The 15,587-nt window shown below is 47.1% G+C and overlaps 1 protein-coding gene across 1 annotated transcript in view; it reads right to left on the reverse strand.

The window, feature by feature from the left end:
- The window catches only part of TENM4 (teneurin transmembrane protein 4), a 743,366-nt gene that overhangs the window by 75,292 nt on the left and 652,487 nt on the right, over positions 1 to 15,587 (reverse strand). The window contains 1 exon segment of the mRNA XM_070425699.1: positions 722 to 841. Within this exon segment, the coding sequence (XP_070281800.1) occupies positions 722 to 841 (120 nt within the window).

Raw genomic sequence — 15,587 nt, forward strand, 5'->3', positions numbered from 1 at the left:
GTAAATTTAATAAACAGCTAATACTTATTGCCTACTTGCCACATGCCAGACCCTGGAAATACAGCAATGAACCCGAGTGGGGCATGGAGCTGAGATTGATCAGACACCTGCTGTGTTCAAGGTGCTTCCCCATCCATCATAGAATCTAATCCTTACAGCCAATTTATGAGCTAAATAGTGGTAGGGCCATTTAACAGACAGTTAAAAGAAGTTGAGGTCCAGAATGGTGAGGAGATTTGTCTAAGAACACAGAGCTAGCAAATGGGAGTGCAAAAACTTTACTCCATGCTGCTGATGGTTCTCCCAGGGACCCAAGGTCAGAGTTCTGTCCTCACTCAGTGGTTTCCACAGACCTAGGTGGTTGCATATGGAAAACACAGCAGGAATAGTAAGAGTTCTGGAGCTGTCTGGCCTGTAGACAATGGTCCACGAGGCAGTGTTTTATATTCTAAGTTATGAGGCAGGAGACTATATTTAAGGTACCCTAGGTTTACTGTGAGAACCAAATGAGAAGAAACTGCTTAATTTTTAGCCAAAGGGACTTAGGCCAGAGGGAGATACAAGGTCACACAGGTAGTGAGTTGGGGAACTGGGCATCTGAATTCAGGTCCTCTGAACCCAAATTCCATCGTCTTTCCATGTTGCCATTCCAACAGCAGTTCTGTGGCAAGACCACGAGAGCAGGGCCTTCACTAGCCCTGGTCAACAAAAGGCCCCTTACCTGCCATCTTGCCTACTGATCGTGTATCCAAAGAGAGGGTTATTGACGAAACTGATGTTCACACCAACCAGCGGGGTCCCATCTGATGTCATCACTTGACCACGAATGACACATGCATGCCTGTGGGTAGAGAAGAATAAATGACATGGTCTACTTCTCATGCACAGAACCCTGGCTGACAGGGAGCCCCAGGAGGTTAGAAGACAGAAGGCAGGTTGCTCAGACTGCTCTGGTACTCTGCAGCCCATGGTGTTTACTCCAAATGAATAATAACATTCTTTTCTTTTTTAAATATTGCCTCATTGTAAGGCATCAAAGTGTCTCCTAAGGAATTATTATTGGACCCTGGCCAGGCGGCTTGGTTAGTTGGAGCATCATCCTGATGCGCCAAGGTTGTGGGTTTGATCCCTCGTCAGGGCATATGTAGGAGGCAAGTGATGGGTGCATGGATAAGTGGAAACACAAATTGATGTTTCTCTCTCTGTGTCTCTAAACTCAATAAATAAGTACATTCATTTTAAAGAAGAATTACTGCCAGGACCGGTTTGGCTCAGTGGATAGAGCGTTGGCCTGCGGACTGAAAGGTCCCGGGTTCGATTCCGGTAAAGGGCATGTACCTGGGTTGCGGGCACATCCCCCCGTGGGAGATGTGCAGGAGGCAGCTGGTCGATGTTTCTCTCCCATCGATGTTTCTAACTATCTATCTCTCTCCCTTCCTCTCTGTAAAAAATCAATAAAATATATTTAAAAAAATAAATAAATAAATAAATAAAGAAGAATTACTATTGGGAGATGTTTTCAGATATCTCACTCAGAGGTCCTTTTCTAAGGACACTATCTTATACTGTAAGGAGCTAAAGCTGATCTGAGAGGGCTATACAGTGTAGTTATGCATGTGAATCTGGAGTCCTGTGACTTGGGTTCAACCCCAGCTCTTGCCACTCTCCAACTCTCTAAACCTGCACAATATGTGACAGCTCTTTGAATCTGTTTTTTCATCCTGGTGCAGAATAAGCTCCACCAATGGCAGTGGTTATTATTGCCTCCAATAGTCTCACTGGAAATGGATGTACGAGAAAGGGCACAGAATAGAGGGCACTTTGCATCTGGCATTGCAAACAGGAGAAGGGCAGATGCTGGCATCATCCCCCTGGAGTGGGTTCTGAAACCTGTGACCTCTCCCAATATCCCCCGCCCCACTTTCCCTCTATATTCCAGACAACTAACCATCTGCTTCCCCCAAACTCGCCAGGCAAATTTGGTTAAAGCCTGTGTTTGTGCAATGTTCCTCCATCTGCCTCATATGTAATCCCTGCACCCTCTATCACTGTTTCTTCTCCTTTAAGACCCAGCTTCTGATGATGCCTCTTCCCTGAAGCCTTTCTTGATGGCCCTAATTAGAACTAGTCACTCTCTTCTAAAACCTGACTCAACCCCTTGAGACCGTACCCCACCGTTTCTCTTCTCCACTAGGTCATGAGCTCTTTGAGGGTAGGATCAAGGTCTATTTCTCTCTCTCCACAAGGCCTGGAAATGCCTCACAAGTACTAGACCATTGTTGTTATTTTTCAAAAAAGGTGGTTTGAGTAAGTTGGTGAGACAATTAGAGATGATCAAGAATAATGGTGTTTTTCCTAATGTTTCAGAAACAAAGCCTTTTTAGCAGATGACATTTTAAAAGGACCCCAAAGTGAAAAACAAATACAAGCAATATCTGCTAGGTGGGGGCCCCCTTTTCTCTCGGGGTGATTCTGAAGGCAACTCTGTGGAGTCTTAGTCCCTGCAGAAGCCAGAGAAAAGCCAGTTGGAAAATCACTGAATGAGAGGAATGGGAGGAAACTGGGGTCCATGAGGTTATGTTATTTGCCCCAAGCCACACAGAGAGGAGGTGGCAGAGCTAGGCCTTGAATCCAGGCCTCACAACCCTGGGCCCAACTTGAGAGCAGTCTGTTTACTATGGGCAATGGGTAGAAATGAAGGTGAGCACTAGGGTCAATGTAATAAGGGATCAGGGCACTGGGGGGTGAGGAGGCAGCCCTCATTGGCAAATCAGAGGCAAGTGTTTATTGTACACACAACTTTCTCCATTCGCCTCGGTCCAGAAGGCTTTTTTTCTGGCCTAGGGAAGAGCCACGGATGAGGTCTGGGGGCATTCATAAAAAAACTCTCAAACGCAGCCTCTGTTTTATTAGGTGCTTACATCTCTACCTTCTAGAGTGATAAACTTTTCTCTGTTGGATGAGAAAAGCAATTAACACCAGGCTTGTAAGCAGCTGGTCTCACTGGTGTCAGCTTGTCCTTTCTGAAGGCAAGAACAGTAAGAACAACTACCCACAATGCATCACACTCCCTGCCTCCACCCACCCCACCCCACCTCACCTCCTGACACACAATCTGGTTAATGCTAATTCAGTCAGTGGTTTCCTTCCGAGGCCCTTGGTCTAAATGCAATTACAAGGCAAACAAGTTAAGCGGGCTAGGCTCAGCAAAGACTCTCAGTCCTGCACTGAAGGTCTCCTGATATATTTAGGCAAAATTATCTCTCCGCTAATGGGAGATTTATTCCATTAATTGTATTCAGCTGGTGCTGAGAGATGCTTTCTTTAATGGGGGAAAATTGAATTTCTTACTGCTGGAACTTGGTCCTTCTAGATAGAGGATTACTAACAGACCCCATCCCCTGGTGCTGGCCCCTATGGAGCCTTCTCCTGACATGTGTGTCTTCAGGTTCTGCCTGGACAATAACCAGCCCTCTGGAAATGGTTTCCTTTGGGGGCTGCCCTAATTGCTGCCCCTCGGACACATGTGGGCCAGCCTCCTCTGATTTATCTTTCTTTGGGGATCCCCTGCTAATTGGGAAATATGAAATCAGCACCATTTGGCTATCCTGTGACCTCCACTTCAGCAAGCCAGAGCAGATGTCATTTTAGTCCAGGCTCCTGTGGATTGCTTTGGATTCTGGACAAGATTAAGTTGACTCCCCGTGCCCCTGTAAGCCACAGAGACCTCTTGCCAAAACAGACATTTGGCTCAGGAATGAAGTCCTGGAGAAAAACACTTCCATCCTCCTTCTGTTTGACCATGATTTTCAGTTGTCAAGAAAATCCAGGGTAACATAAAGCCTTCCCTGGAACAAAGGAGACGGAGAAATCTGCTCTGTGGAGGCCTCTGAAATGTGTCTCCTGCCACATGTTTTTGTTCAGGAAAGTTTAAAAAGATGTGGGTGTTGGGCTTCCAAATGCTTTTTTTCCTTCGTCCATTTATTTAATGGATACCACCAGTGGTGTACTGCCAAACATTGAACAATTGACTTTTGAAAAAAAAATAGTTTTAATTTGTAGCGTTTGCCTATATCTGTGGTGTAAATACTTCTATGATGGCTGATTTCAACTACCCATGAGATGTCACTGAACCCAGAGCTGGGAAGAGATGCAAATAATAGACTGTCATATAGTATTTCCACCACAGAGATACAATACTAGTAGACCCAAATAAACTCCAGAGCAAAAATACAGTAAAATAACTAGGAAGTGATAAGTTTTGATTATTTATTACCTTTTAAAAATATAATTTCTTCAAGTTTAATTTTATATAATTTAATTTTTTAATAATATTTGTGTTTAAAAACTAGCTTATAGCCCTGAGCAGTGTGGTTCAGTTGGTTGGGCATTGTCCCATGCACCAAAAAATTGCTGGCTCCATTCCTGGTCAGGGCATATGCCTGGGTTTGGGGCTCGATCCCTGGTAGGGGGCTGTGAAGGAGGTACCTGATGTTTCACTTTCACATTGATGTTTCTCTCTCCCTCTCCCTTCCTCTCTCTTGTTAAAAAACAAAAATCAATACAAAAAAAAATAGCTTGCAGAATTCCTCACAAGTCAGTTCTCCTGAGCTTGTATGAGCCGGCTTCTGTATTCCACTGGAACACCAATCCTATACAAAGGGACAATGTGGCTAAGAAATAGTTGCTGCTTTGACCATGACATTCCACAATGGAAGACGACCTTGGCAAGAAATCACTAACAGAGGGTACAAATCATAGTCACCAACTTGGCTTCCCAGCTGGCTCATATGATCTTCTTATTATCTGTCCTATATTTGATGTGTTTTGCTTTCCCTTGGTTACTGTCTTGGCATAATGGAGTTTTGGGGTGTTATTTTCTACTCATCCTCAGAGTCCCCACTAAGCTGTCATCACCTCAGTAAGGCTATTATCAGTTTTTCCTGGCACAATTTATCACACCTCCTTTAAACTTTCCAGGTCCTCTAAATCTTCCAGGTATCTCTCCATGACAGTGACTGTCATATTATTATATCACTAGAGGCCCAGTGCACTAAATTTGGGCACTTGGGGAGGCGGGGAGCAGTCCCCTAGCTTGGATTGTGAGAAGGTGCAGGCCAGGCCAAGGGACCTCACCACACGATCAGGGAGGGACGCGGGAGGTTGGCCAGCCAGGAAGGGACTGCGGGAGGGTTCCAGGGCGTGTCCAGCCAGTCTTGCTCAGTCCTGATCTGCCGGCTCCAGCAGCAAGCTAACCTACCGGTTGGAGCGTCTGCTCCCTGGTGGTCAGTGCACATCATTGCGACTGATCAACAGGTTGACTATCTACCCCCTGGTGATCAGTGCATGTCATAGCAAGTGGTTGAGCGGCCTTAGCATATCATTAGCATATTACACTTTGATTGGTTGAATGACCGACTGGACGACTGCATGCTTAGCATATCAGGCTTTTTTTTTTTTTACATAGGATTCACATTTACATAGCTCTCTTACATACTTATCTGTGAGCTAGAGGAGGGTGGGACCGCATCTCCGGTGACTACAGTAAGCATGGGATATTGCTCTCTGAGACTTTGTTAGGTAAAAAAAATGAGCAAGTCACTGAAACTCAGAGAGAAAAGACTTGCTCCAAGGTCAGACAGCAAAGAACTCAATTGGCTGAGCTGACACTCAAAGCTAGGACTTCTTACTTCTAGGTCCTTATTCTTACTACTGTTATATATCTGTAGTCACTAAAATTCACTTTAACGTCATAAAAAAAACTTGGTACCTACTAAATTGCTAGGCACTGTGTTTGGTGCTGGGGGTTTCAGAAATGCATGCAATGCAGCCCCCAGTTGCTTGCTGGAGCTCACCAAAACCAATGTGAAATCCTGAGTGTAGTTGTCTCTGACACCAGTGAGTCAACACATGAGCTTGGCATATGTCAGGCAGCTGGGATACAAAACAGGCAATTAGGCTGGGTGAACTCTGCCAGGAATGAGTGCTTGTGCCAGGCCAAGAGGGGCATCAAGCATGCTGGCATTAGTCCAGTCATGCACTCAGGGTCTGACTGAGGGCCATGCTGACGCCAAGGAGGGGGAAGGTCAGCCTGGTTGCTTCCTGAGGGCAGTGGCCAGGTTTGGGATCAAGACAGGACACTGCTGGAGAGACAAAACCCCTGCGAAACAGAATCAAGCAAATAACCCAACCTCAGCTGTCAGTCAGGGAGAAGTGGTAGGGGTGTGGTGAAAAGGGCCCTGGGCAGGGTGGCCGTTCTAACTGCATGACTTTGGAGAATCCTCTGACCTCTCTGGGCCTGCATTCTCTCCTCTGTCAATGCAGGCTGAAGTCTTTCATAGCTGGATGTAAAATAGAATCCAATGCATATATAAGAATGGATAATGGCTTTAATCTGGCGCCACTCAATCTAGCTCAAGTAGTTCTGCTACATGCTTTAGAATGTTGATGGAGCTCATACAATGCTTATATTTATCTCTTACTTGTTTCCTCTCTCTGGAACCTTCCACCTGTCCTGTTCACAACTGACAACTACCTAGGCCAGTGATGGCCAACCTTTTGAACTCGGCGTGTCAGCATTTTGAAAAACCCTAACTTAACTCTGGTGCCATGTCACATATTAGAAATTTTTTGATATTTGCAACCATAGTAAAACAAAGACTTATATTTTTGATATTTATTGTATATGTTTAAATGCCATTTAACAAAGAAAAATCAACCAAAAAAATGAGTTTGCCTGTCATACGTTCGCCATCACTGGCCTAGGCTCACCCTCAGCACCCACCTGGAGCATTCACCAAATGGTACTCAGCACTCCTGGACCTCGGGGCTCCTCTGCAGAAATGCTGAGTGAGTGTTGTCACATATCAGACAACCTTCCCCCCAGCAGACCCTGAGCTCCCTGGAGTCAGGACCACATCTCCCTCGCTGCTGTGATCCTCGCATTGAGTGTGGCTGATGCCCAATTCTGAGTGGGCAAAAGAAAGCCTCCACCCAAACAAGGGTTTGCCCTGGAATTTGAAAACAAGGTATGGAGTAAGCTCTTGATAAGTTATTTACTGAAGGAATAAAGAGCTGATGTGTTTCTGTAACTGAAGGTGATGCCAGAGAACTTGGAGTTACTTGACCTTGGCAGGGTTATGGCTAAATAGGGAACTGAGGGCTGAGGGGCTGGGCCTTTCTAACTGCTCTGCCCCAGCTGCCTTGCAAAGCTTGGCTCCTGCCCTCGGAGGCCCGCCAGCCTCTGCTCGCAGACCTCCTACTTTGATTCTGTAGCCCCCTCATCTGTACCTCTTTTTTGAAAAATTAAAAACAAAACAAACCATCTGTCAGAAATTAAGTTACATTTGTTATTCAAGTGTATATTATACAAACAGATAAAGGAAGGTGAAGGGAGAAAAACTGCAGCTTTAACTTCTTTTATTAAATGAACACCGCTAAGGAAACTTGTATTCAGGAGATTAGAATAATCATTTGGGGTCTAGGCGGCAAAAAGATCTTCAGTCCTTCTCTGCCTTAAAATATTTGCTACTCTCTGCCACTCCTGGCTATGCAAATCACTCCTCTGCATTACCCATTTTAAGCAGATTTATATGCCTGACCTGCACCAACCCTTAACCTGTTTTCTGCTAATTCATGCTGATTGATGGGATCTTTCCAGCATCTACCACACTTTACCCATCGTCTAATGGGAACCTCATTTGGGCCCAAATAAGAAGTCCCACCTCATGACCTGTCAATCCACCCCATCCAGAAGGTTCCTAGCGAAAGCCTGACCCGGTCCACTCTGCAGCCTTCAAGACCTTCTTTCGAGCCTGGCCACACAAGCTGCTCTACAGCTCCCTCTCTCGCCTTCCATTCCAAAGCTCTGCCTCCGTTTCCTTAACCAGCTTTTCCATACTCACACTCTTGGGAACCCACTAGTCATGCCCTGTAAGAGACCTTCCTGACCATCTCTTCCAAACTTCTCACTGTAGAGGCGAGAAAACAATGTCCACACAGGGAATGGACTTGCCCATCTCGCAGGAGTTGCTGAGGAGCCAGATTCAAATTAAGGATGCATCATTTAGTATCTGTGAGATCCTGGGAAAGTCACCTCACCTCTCAAACTACTCACCACCTGACACAGCACACTACTAAACAGCTCTGATCACCCACGCCTGTGGGCAACCTCTTCTGCATGCTGATGCTCTGGGCTGAGTCCTCTCCCCCAGGAGCCCTCTGACATGCTTTCTGCTGGCTGACAAAGGTGCCCACAGGAGCAGAGCCCTTGACTGTTTATAACACTATATTTCCAGAGATGTGAGCCCACTGGTGTGGCACAGCAGAAATAGAACCAAGAGGATGGCTGGTAGAGATCATTTTGGAGGAGCAAGGCTCCTGACCCTGGATGGTAAAGATGGCCAGGCCTGGGGAACATGACTCAGAAACACATGCCTGGGGCCATGGAAGGTGTATATGTCTAGAGAGGCTGTGCTCTGTGCTATGTAGCCAGAGGCCTGCTTCTAGGAAGACTTCTCAGGAGTTGGTTTGTGCTATTAGAAAAACTCGAGGCAGCTCTGCTTAACTGTGATTCCAGACGTAGTCTCTCATGGACAAGTTCATCCATGACTGAGTGTCCTGTCTTCTGGTCAGAGCGTAGGACAGGTGCTGCTTCACCCAGAAAGGAGAGACTAGGATGGACCACAATGAGACCTGCTTCCGGGTAGGGCTGAAGCTGGGCAGAGACGCAGAAAGGGGCCTGAAGCATGTCCAGCTCACAGGCTGATCTCAGGTGTGTAGCAATACACAGGTGGCAATTAAGGGAAACAGTCATTCAAGGGATGAGGAGGAGGATTGACAGGGGCAACAGGCATGGTGTGAAAGCTTCTAGGGCAGCTGGATGTGGACATCCCATGTGTCACCAGGGAATGATGCCCAGGTTCCTGAGAAGAAAAGGGATGGAGCTCCAGACCCAGATATGGCAGGGGTGGAACCCTGGCAAGAGAAGGTAAGGTAAGACTTGATTCCTTAGGTGGCAGGGGTGCCAGGCTACTTAGGCAAAGAAGATGAGGCTGGGATTCTGGAACAAGACAGACATCCGTTTGGCAGAGCTGGCAAGCAAAGGGTGAGAATGAGGAACAGTTGAAGGACTTGAGGCTGAGCTGTTGGGGTTGCTCTAAGCCCTTCTCTTCAGATTGGGGTTGGTTATAGAGGCCTGCAGGCTGGACTCACAGGGTCGAGTCTCATGGACCCACAGTGGAGCGGAGCAGGGAAGGCAGACTTCTCCCCTCTGCCAGAATACTGCCCAGAGGTAGCATCTCCCCACATCACAGCCTCTCACTGTGGAATTCACTTAGTCAACTCTTAATGCCTCCAGGCTCGGACTGGAGGGCCCTTTGGACTCACTGCGGAGGCGTTTGGTAAGTCCTCACCCAATATTCTCCAGACAGGACAACGTTAGTAATGCGATGCGTGGCTCTCCAACATTTTAACTTCTTATTACTAGACATTTATCAGTGTTGGGTAGAAACACAGGAAGTCCCTGACCTTGAACACTGCAATCACTGCTTGAGAGAGCCCTCACTTAGGACCCCAGGATCTCCAGGACTCGGGCTCTGTCACCACCTTGCGGAGCCAGGAGCTTACTCTGGGTTAAAGCTTCCTCTTTTACCACAAAGGGTTGATGACCTCAAAGGTCCATTCGCCTCTGCTTGTCATGGTGTGGGACATTTGCATCGATTATATAACTATGCTAATATTTCAGGCTAAGATTCTCACTTTCATCCCAGTTCTCATGGTGACACTAAAACCTATACGAATATTGATGCCATTGTTAATGCTAACACTGACTCTTGCTGTTAGCAGTAACAGCTACTAACAATTATTAAATGCTTATTACCCTGACATGTGTTTTACATCTTGTTCAATCCTTAGACATTCCCATGAGGTATGGATTATTATCCTCATATGACTGATGAGGAAAATGAGGCACAGAGAGTTAAGACACTTGTCCTAGGTCACACAGCTAGCAAAGGGTGGGGCTAAGATTCAAGCTGAGGCTACCTGCCTTTGAGGCAGTGCTCTGAAGGAAGCACTGAGACCTACTGCACATTAGCTTTTGTGTTTTTGTTTTTTGTGTGCAGTATTAGAGAGAAAGTCAGGGCCACCTGGGGTTGTAGTGTTGTAGCAGCACCATGCTGTCAAAATTTCTGAACTGACGATGCTGAGATGGGAATACAAAGGGCCTAAAAGAGAAGAACCGAGGCCCAGCACATGGAATCTAGGGCCAATCGGAATGGCTCTGTATGCTGGCTCTGCCACTTACAAGCCCTATGTCCTTGGCCAGGTTACCCAACTTCACTGTGCCTCCGTTTCATATTTGTAAAAGGAAGGTGGTGAAGTCCCTATGTCATCTAGTTTGGGGGAGATGTAGAGGCGTTAGTCCTTATGAAACCTACAAAGCATTTGGAACAACGCCTTACACATGGGCCATCCTTGGGAAATGCTGGCTGTTATTACTGAATGTATGTTATGTGCCAACCACTGGGCTTTGGGGTAATTTATCTCATCTAATCTTCCCAACCACCTGCAGGGTGGGAATTAGTAAGTCCATGTTACAGATGAAGAAACTGAGCAAGCTCTCCCGCCTAAGGCCACTTGCTCTAACTTGCCCCGGGATTTGAATGCAGGCTCTCTCCTCTAAACCCCGAGTGGTTCCAGCTCCAGCACAGCATCCTCTGCCAACGCTTCCTGTGATGGACAGCTACGAACAAGCTCAAGCTACAGAGCAAACAGAGATTACAATTCGTCTTTGAAATCAATAAAGGGACGATCAAGTGGCAGAGGAGGAGTTGTTAGCTGCTCATCGGGATGATGTGAGAAGTTGCTGCCTGCATCCTGAATTAAATCCACCTCGTTGCTTTATCATCATAAAGATTCATTTCAATGTGGGGAGGGATTTTTAAAAAAACCAACATGAATAATATATGATGGTTGGCATTTTGGAGGAAGCAGGATCCATACCTTCTTCCATCTTCCATCAGGGTAATTTATCATTGTCTTTCTCTTAGCCCCCCTCCCCCTTTTAAACTGGTGGGGTAGCCTGTCAGCTCAGCTTGTACTGAAAACGCAGGAGTATAATTCAATAATAAATTCGCTCAGAGGCCAGCTGTCAGGAAGCTGGTGTTTATTTGAACTCCATTAGATGCTCTCTCCCGCTCAGCCTCTCTGAGGGCTATCTGAGGCCGGGGGCGGGGGTGTGGGTGAGGTGGGTGTGGGGGGTGGGAGGTGGAGTGGCAAGCAAATGCTTTTCTGTAACTGCTCTGCCACTGACAATTGTGTGTCTTCAGATCGGCAGTGGGCTGATAAAAAATTATATTGCATTCATAATCTTTTATCCCTCCTTTCCATTATTTTGTTTCTCTTGTAAACTCTTGTTTTAAAAATCCCTGAATATTCTGTGCCTTCACAAAGGGTCTGAAAGAAACTCTGAAGACCTATGAGACACCCAGGTGACTTCCCTTCTGCTTACAGCCAGTGTGAAGTCCTAGAGGAGATGCAATGCTCTGATCTGGTGAGTGAACAGTGAGGCGGCATAGCTTTTCTCTGTTCCTGCTCCAAACCACCTTTCCGGCCTCACAGTTTCTTATGCTCTTCCCTCGCCCACATGTTTCCCCCTGCGCGCCGAGATCATATACTCCAGTTTCCTAAGACCATCCTGATTTCAAATGTTAGAGCATGTCTGTTGACTTCTGATTGGTAAAATAATATCACCATAATTATGTTCTAACCACATTAAAATTCTCTCCATTCTCTGAGTATCCTGGAAAGCTATGCTGGTTCCTCAGTCTAGAATGCATTTTTAAGTACTGTTCAACTGAAACCCATATACAGCCTATGCAGTAGTATGTACATACACAGACATAGACACACACACACACACACACACGCATGCACAAAACCAAAACAAGTTTCATGAAGTACATATTCATTTTACAGTTTTACACTAATATTTTCCATCTCGTTGTTTCCAATTCCATTTAAATTTACTTCTATTAAAAACAGAATTTCAACACACTAAATTGATTTTATGATGCACTCATGGGATATTGTGACCTGAAGTTGGATAAATTACTCATCTGAGGATATGTTTCTATTGATTCCACAAAGAGAGGAAGGGAGAGAGAGAGAAACATCAATGTGAGAAAGAAACATTGATCGGTTGCCTCCCATATGCACCCTGAATGGGGATTGAACCTTGAACCCATAACCTAAGGTATGTGCTTGGACCAGGAATTGAACCTGCAACCTTTTGGTGCCTGGATGCCGCTCCAACCAACTGGGGTAGGATGAATAATATTTTAGTGGCCAACCCTCCTCATTGAAATCTCTGTCTCAGGCCAAAGGCCATCTCCTACCAGAAGTCTTCATTCATTAGTTCATTTGCTTGTTTGTTCATCCCTTTATAAAAGCAAACATTTACTGTTGCTTACCCTGAGCCAGGTCCTGTGCCTGGTGCTGCAGACACAAAGAGGCACCAGATGCAGCGCCTGTGGTGTGTGGAGCTCAGGGACATGGATCTACAGTGGGAGTGATGGCCTGCCTTGAACTCTCAGAACACTGTCTTCACTTCTCTTCAGACACCTAGCAGTGGCTGACTGGATGACTCACTGACTCATTCTCCCATTCACTGTGGCTTAGTCTGTACCAACCCCCATGCTAGGCACTAGGGGTTCAATGCCTAACAAGGCTTGGGACACACAAAGAGCCTGTCATGTAATGGGGTACAGATGCTTACTTTCTTCTTTCAGGCCCAGAGCAGAGTAGGTGCTGACCAGTATTCCCCAAACAGAGCCTGTGTTCTGTGGGCACCTTGTCCCTCTCTGAGCCTGCCCATGGGATCTGACCCTCTGTACAGTATATGATCCTCAGCCTCCTCTGGGATGAATGCTCTGGTCACCCATCCCTCCTTTTTCTAAAATCCCCCTGACTTATTTAGTCTTTTCTCGTTGGGTTCAGTGTGTCATGTAAGCTGACTTTCATAACAGTTTGTTCTCACCCAACTACTAGCCTGAGTGAGCTGATAACCTACTATGTGTAAGGGAGCCCAGAAAGACTTGTGCCAGAAGCCAATTCTAGCATGTCAGAATTTCAAAAGTTTCATTGAAAGGTTGATGGAACTTGGGGACTCAACAAGGGCTGAGTCACATATGTTATCACCTGTTGGGAATGGCTAAAGGCATTTCTCCAAACCTGAAAAGGAAAGATTGTTTGCTGCCAGACAGCTCAGGGCATCTTAATCTACATGTTATTGCCTCCTACTGGCCAAACACCTGAACAGGCGTAGGCTAATTCTCCCCATTCCGACAATGTCTCTGTATACGAAACCCTGACCCTTTGAAGTGTATATCTCTGCCTTGCCTCAGGACAAATTGTGTTAATAAAAAGCATGGGGTCCTGAGACGAGGAGATCTTAGTTCCTTTTAGCTAAGCTCCTCTGACCCCCATATGCCTTTCAAAATTATATTTCGTCTCTGGACTCTTTAAGTTACACACAGCCCCTTCTCCAGATTTCCTGAACCCTTCTAATGCCGGAACAAGAACCCCGGCAGACTTGACAACCTCACATCACTGCTCTCACAATAGTGTCCTCAAACATATCCTGAACTGATGTTCAATAACTTGGGGGTGGCTCTTTTGTCAGAACTTCTTCCCATAATTGGCTAACCTGCCCCTCATTGGTAAGCCACAACTGTTCACTGAAGTGATGTGGCTGTCCCCTGCTCAGCCCCTTCACCCAGCCAGTCCTTTCTAAGAGAAGAGATACTACCGAAGCTGTGTAATGGGGAAAGAGCTGCCTTGGGTACTTTGAGGAGGAAATGTCCTATGCTGCCCTCTTCCAGCTGTCTGACCCCACGCTCCACAGTCTGGGTCCTGTTATCTGTCCTCCATTCACGGACAATCTAGTTGGGGACCCTTCCCATCCCACTCAAGTTTCAAGAGAGGGCACTCCAGGTGAGGGACAGGTGGCAGGTGGGGTCCAGGCATCCAGGCCAGGAAGGAAAGATGGCAATCCAACCACCTAATCTGGTGATGGTGGTTCCTATGCCTACGATGTCCTCTCCTACTTTAGACCTACTATAGATCAACTGCAGTCTTTCTCATCTCCATCACTTTATGTGGAGTTGAGGACAGCCACACAGAATGTCAGATAGAGCTACTGATTCATTAAACTTGTACTGAACACCTGCTTTGGGCCAGGCATAGTCCTGAGCTCCGGGACACAGAAGAACCAGACAGCGTTTCTGAGGGACGCCTTCCTCACTCTGAGTCCATCTGGCAGCCCTTTTGCTTCAGTTCTGAGTCAAGCTCTATGCTTTCCTCTACGGCAGCGGTTCTCAACCTGTGGGTCGCAACCCCTTTGGCTGTCGAACAACCCTTTCCACAGGGGTCGCCTAAGACCATCCTGCATATCAGATATTTACATTACAATCCATAACAGTAGCAACATTACAGTTATGAAGTAGCAACGAAAATAATTTTATGGTTGGGTCACAACATGAGGAACCGTATTTAAAGGGCCAGAAGGTTGAGAACCACTGCTCTACGGGGTGCAGCCCAGCCCAGAGCCCATTCTGCCTGGCTGGGGCCCTCACATCCTGGGGAGCTGCTCGCATCTTTCCCCGAGGGCCACCCCTGCTCCTGTATCTCTGACACCAGCGGGGATGCTGCGCAGAAGCATAGGGAGCCCCCTCCCTGAGTCAGACACACAGCTGCGAGTCTGCAGAGTGAAGGAGCTGTACTTCTGGGCCTGCCTTGCCTTGCTGGGCTCAGACATGCTGCTGGGTTTCTGGGTGACAGACTGCTTCTTGGAGCCTGTTAAATGGACTCCCATTCAGATTATACAAATTGCAGCACAGCATATGAGGTGCAGAAGGATATGGGGTTTTCTGTCAGTCACAGGCCTTGTTAGTGTTATATACAGGCACCAAGTCAAGTCTGTGTGTCCCTCAGAAATCCCACTCCCTGGGAAAGTGCCACTGGATTCCTCCCTAATGAGGACCCCCTGACAGCCGGCTGGCATGCTGCTGCCTTTCCCCTTCCCCAAACAAGGACTGGACAGTCGGAACGGGTTTCTCTCAGGGTAGCTGCTGGACTTTCCTGGAACACAGGTTACTTTCAAGTTTCACTTCCAATTAAGGAAGTGGAGGTGGAAGCTCTCTGCAACATCACACCATCACCTTCCTCCTCATCACCACCTTCGATATATATAAAAAAACAGGTAATATGCAAATTAGCTGGGCGTCACGCCAGGCTGGAGGAGGCTGCATCACAACAGCTCAGGAGGAGCTGCGCGCACAGATGGGTGGGAGGGGACTGTGTGCCGCCCCCACGCCAGCAGACACACAGACACCAGGGGTGGAAGAGCACGCTCCCACCCCAGTGGTCACACAGACACCAGGGGTGGAAGAGCACGCTCCCACCCTAGTGGACACACAGACACCAGGGGTCGGGGTGCGGGCGGCTCGGAGCACGCCCCGTGTGGATGGCAGCAGTGGCCGGAGCAAAGCAGCCCTGGTCCCAGATACCTGGTGGCGGCTGGAGCA

The sequence above is a fragment of the Myotis yumanensis genome, unplaced genomic scaffold (genome assembly GCF_028538775.1).
Source record: "Myotis yumanensis isolate MYYU_CA2020_CCGP unplaced genomic scaffold, mMyoYum1.0.hap1 SCAF_10, whole genome shotgun sequence".
NCBI classification, from domain to species: Eukaryota; Metazoa; Chordata; class Mammalia; order Chiroptera; family Vespertilionidae; genus Myotis; species Myotis yumanensis.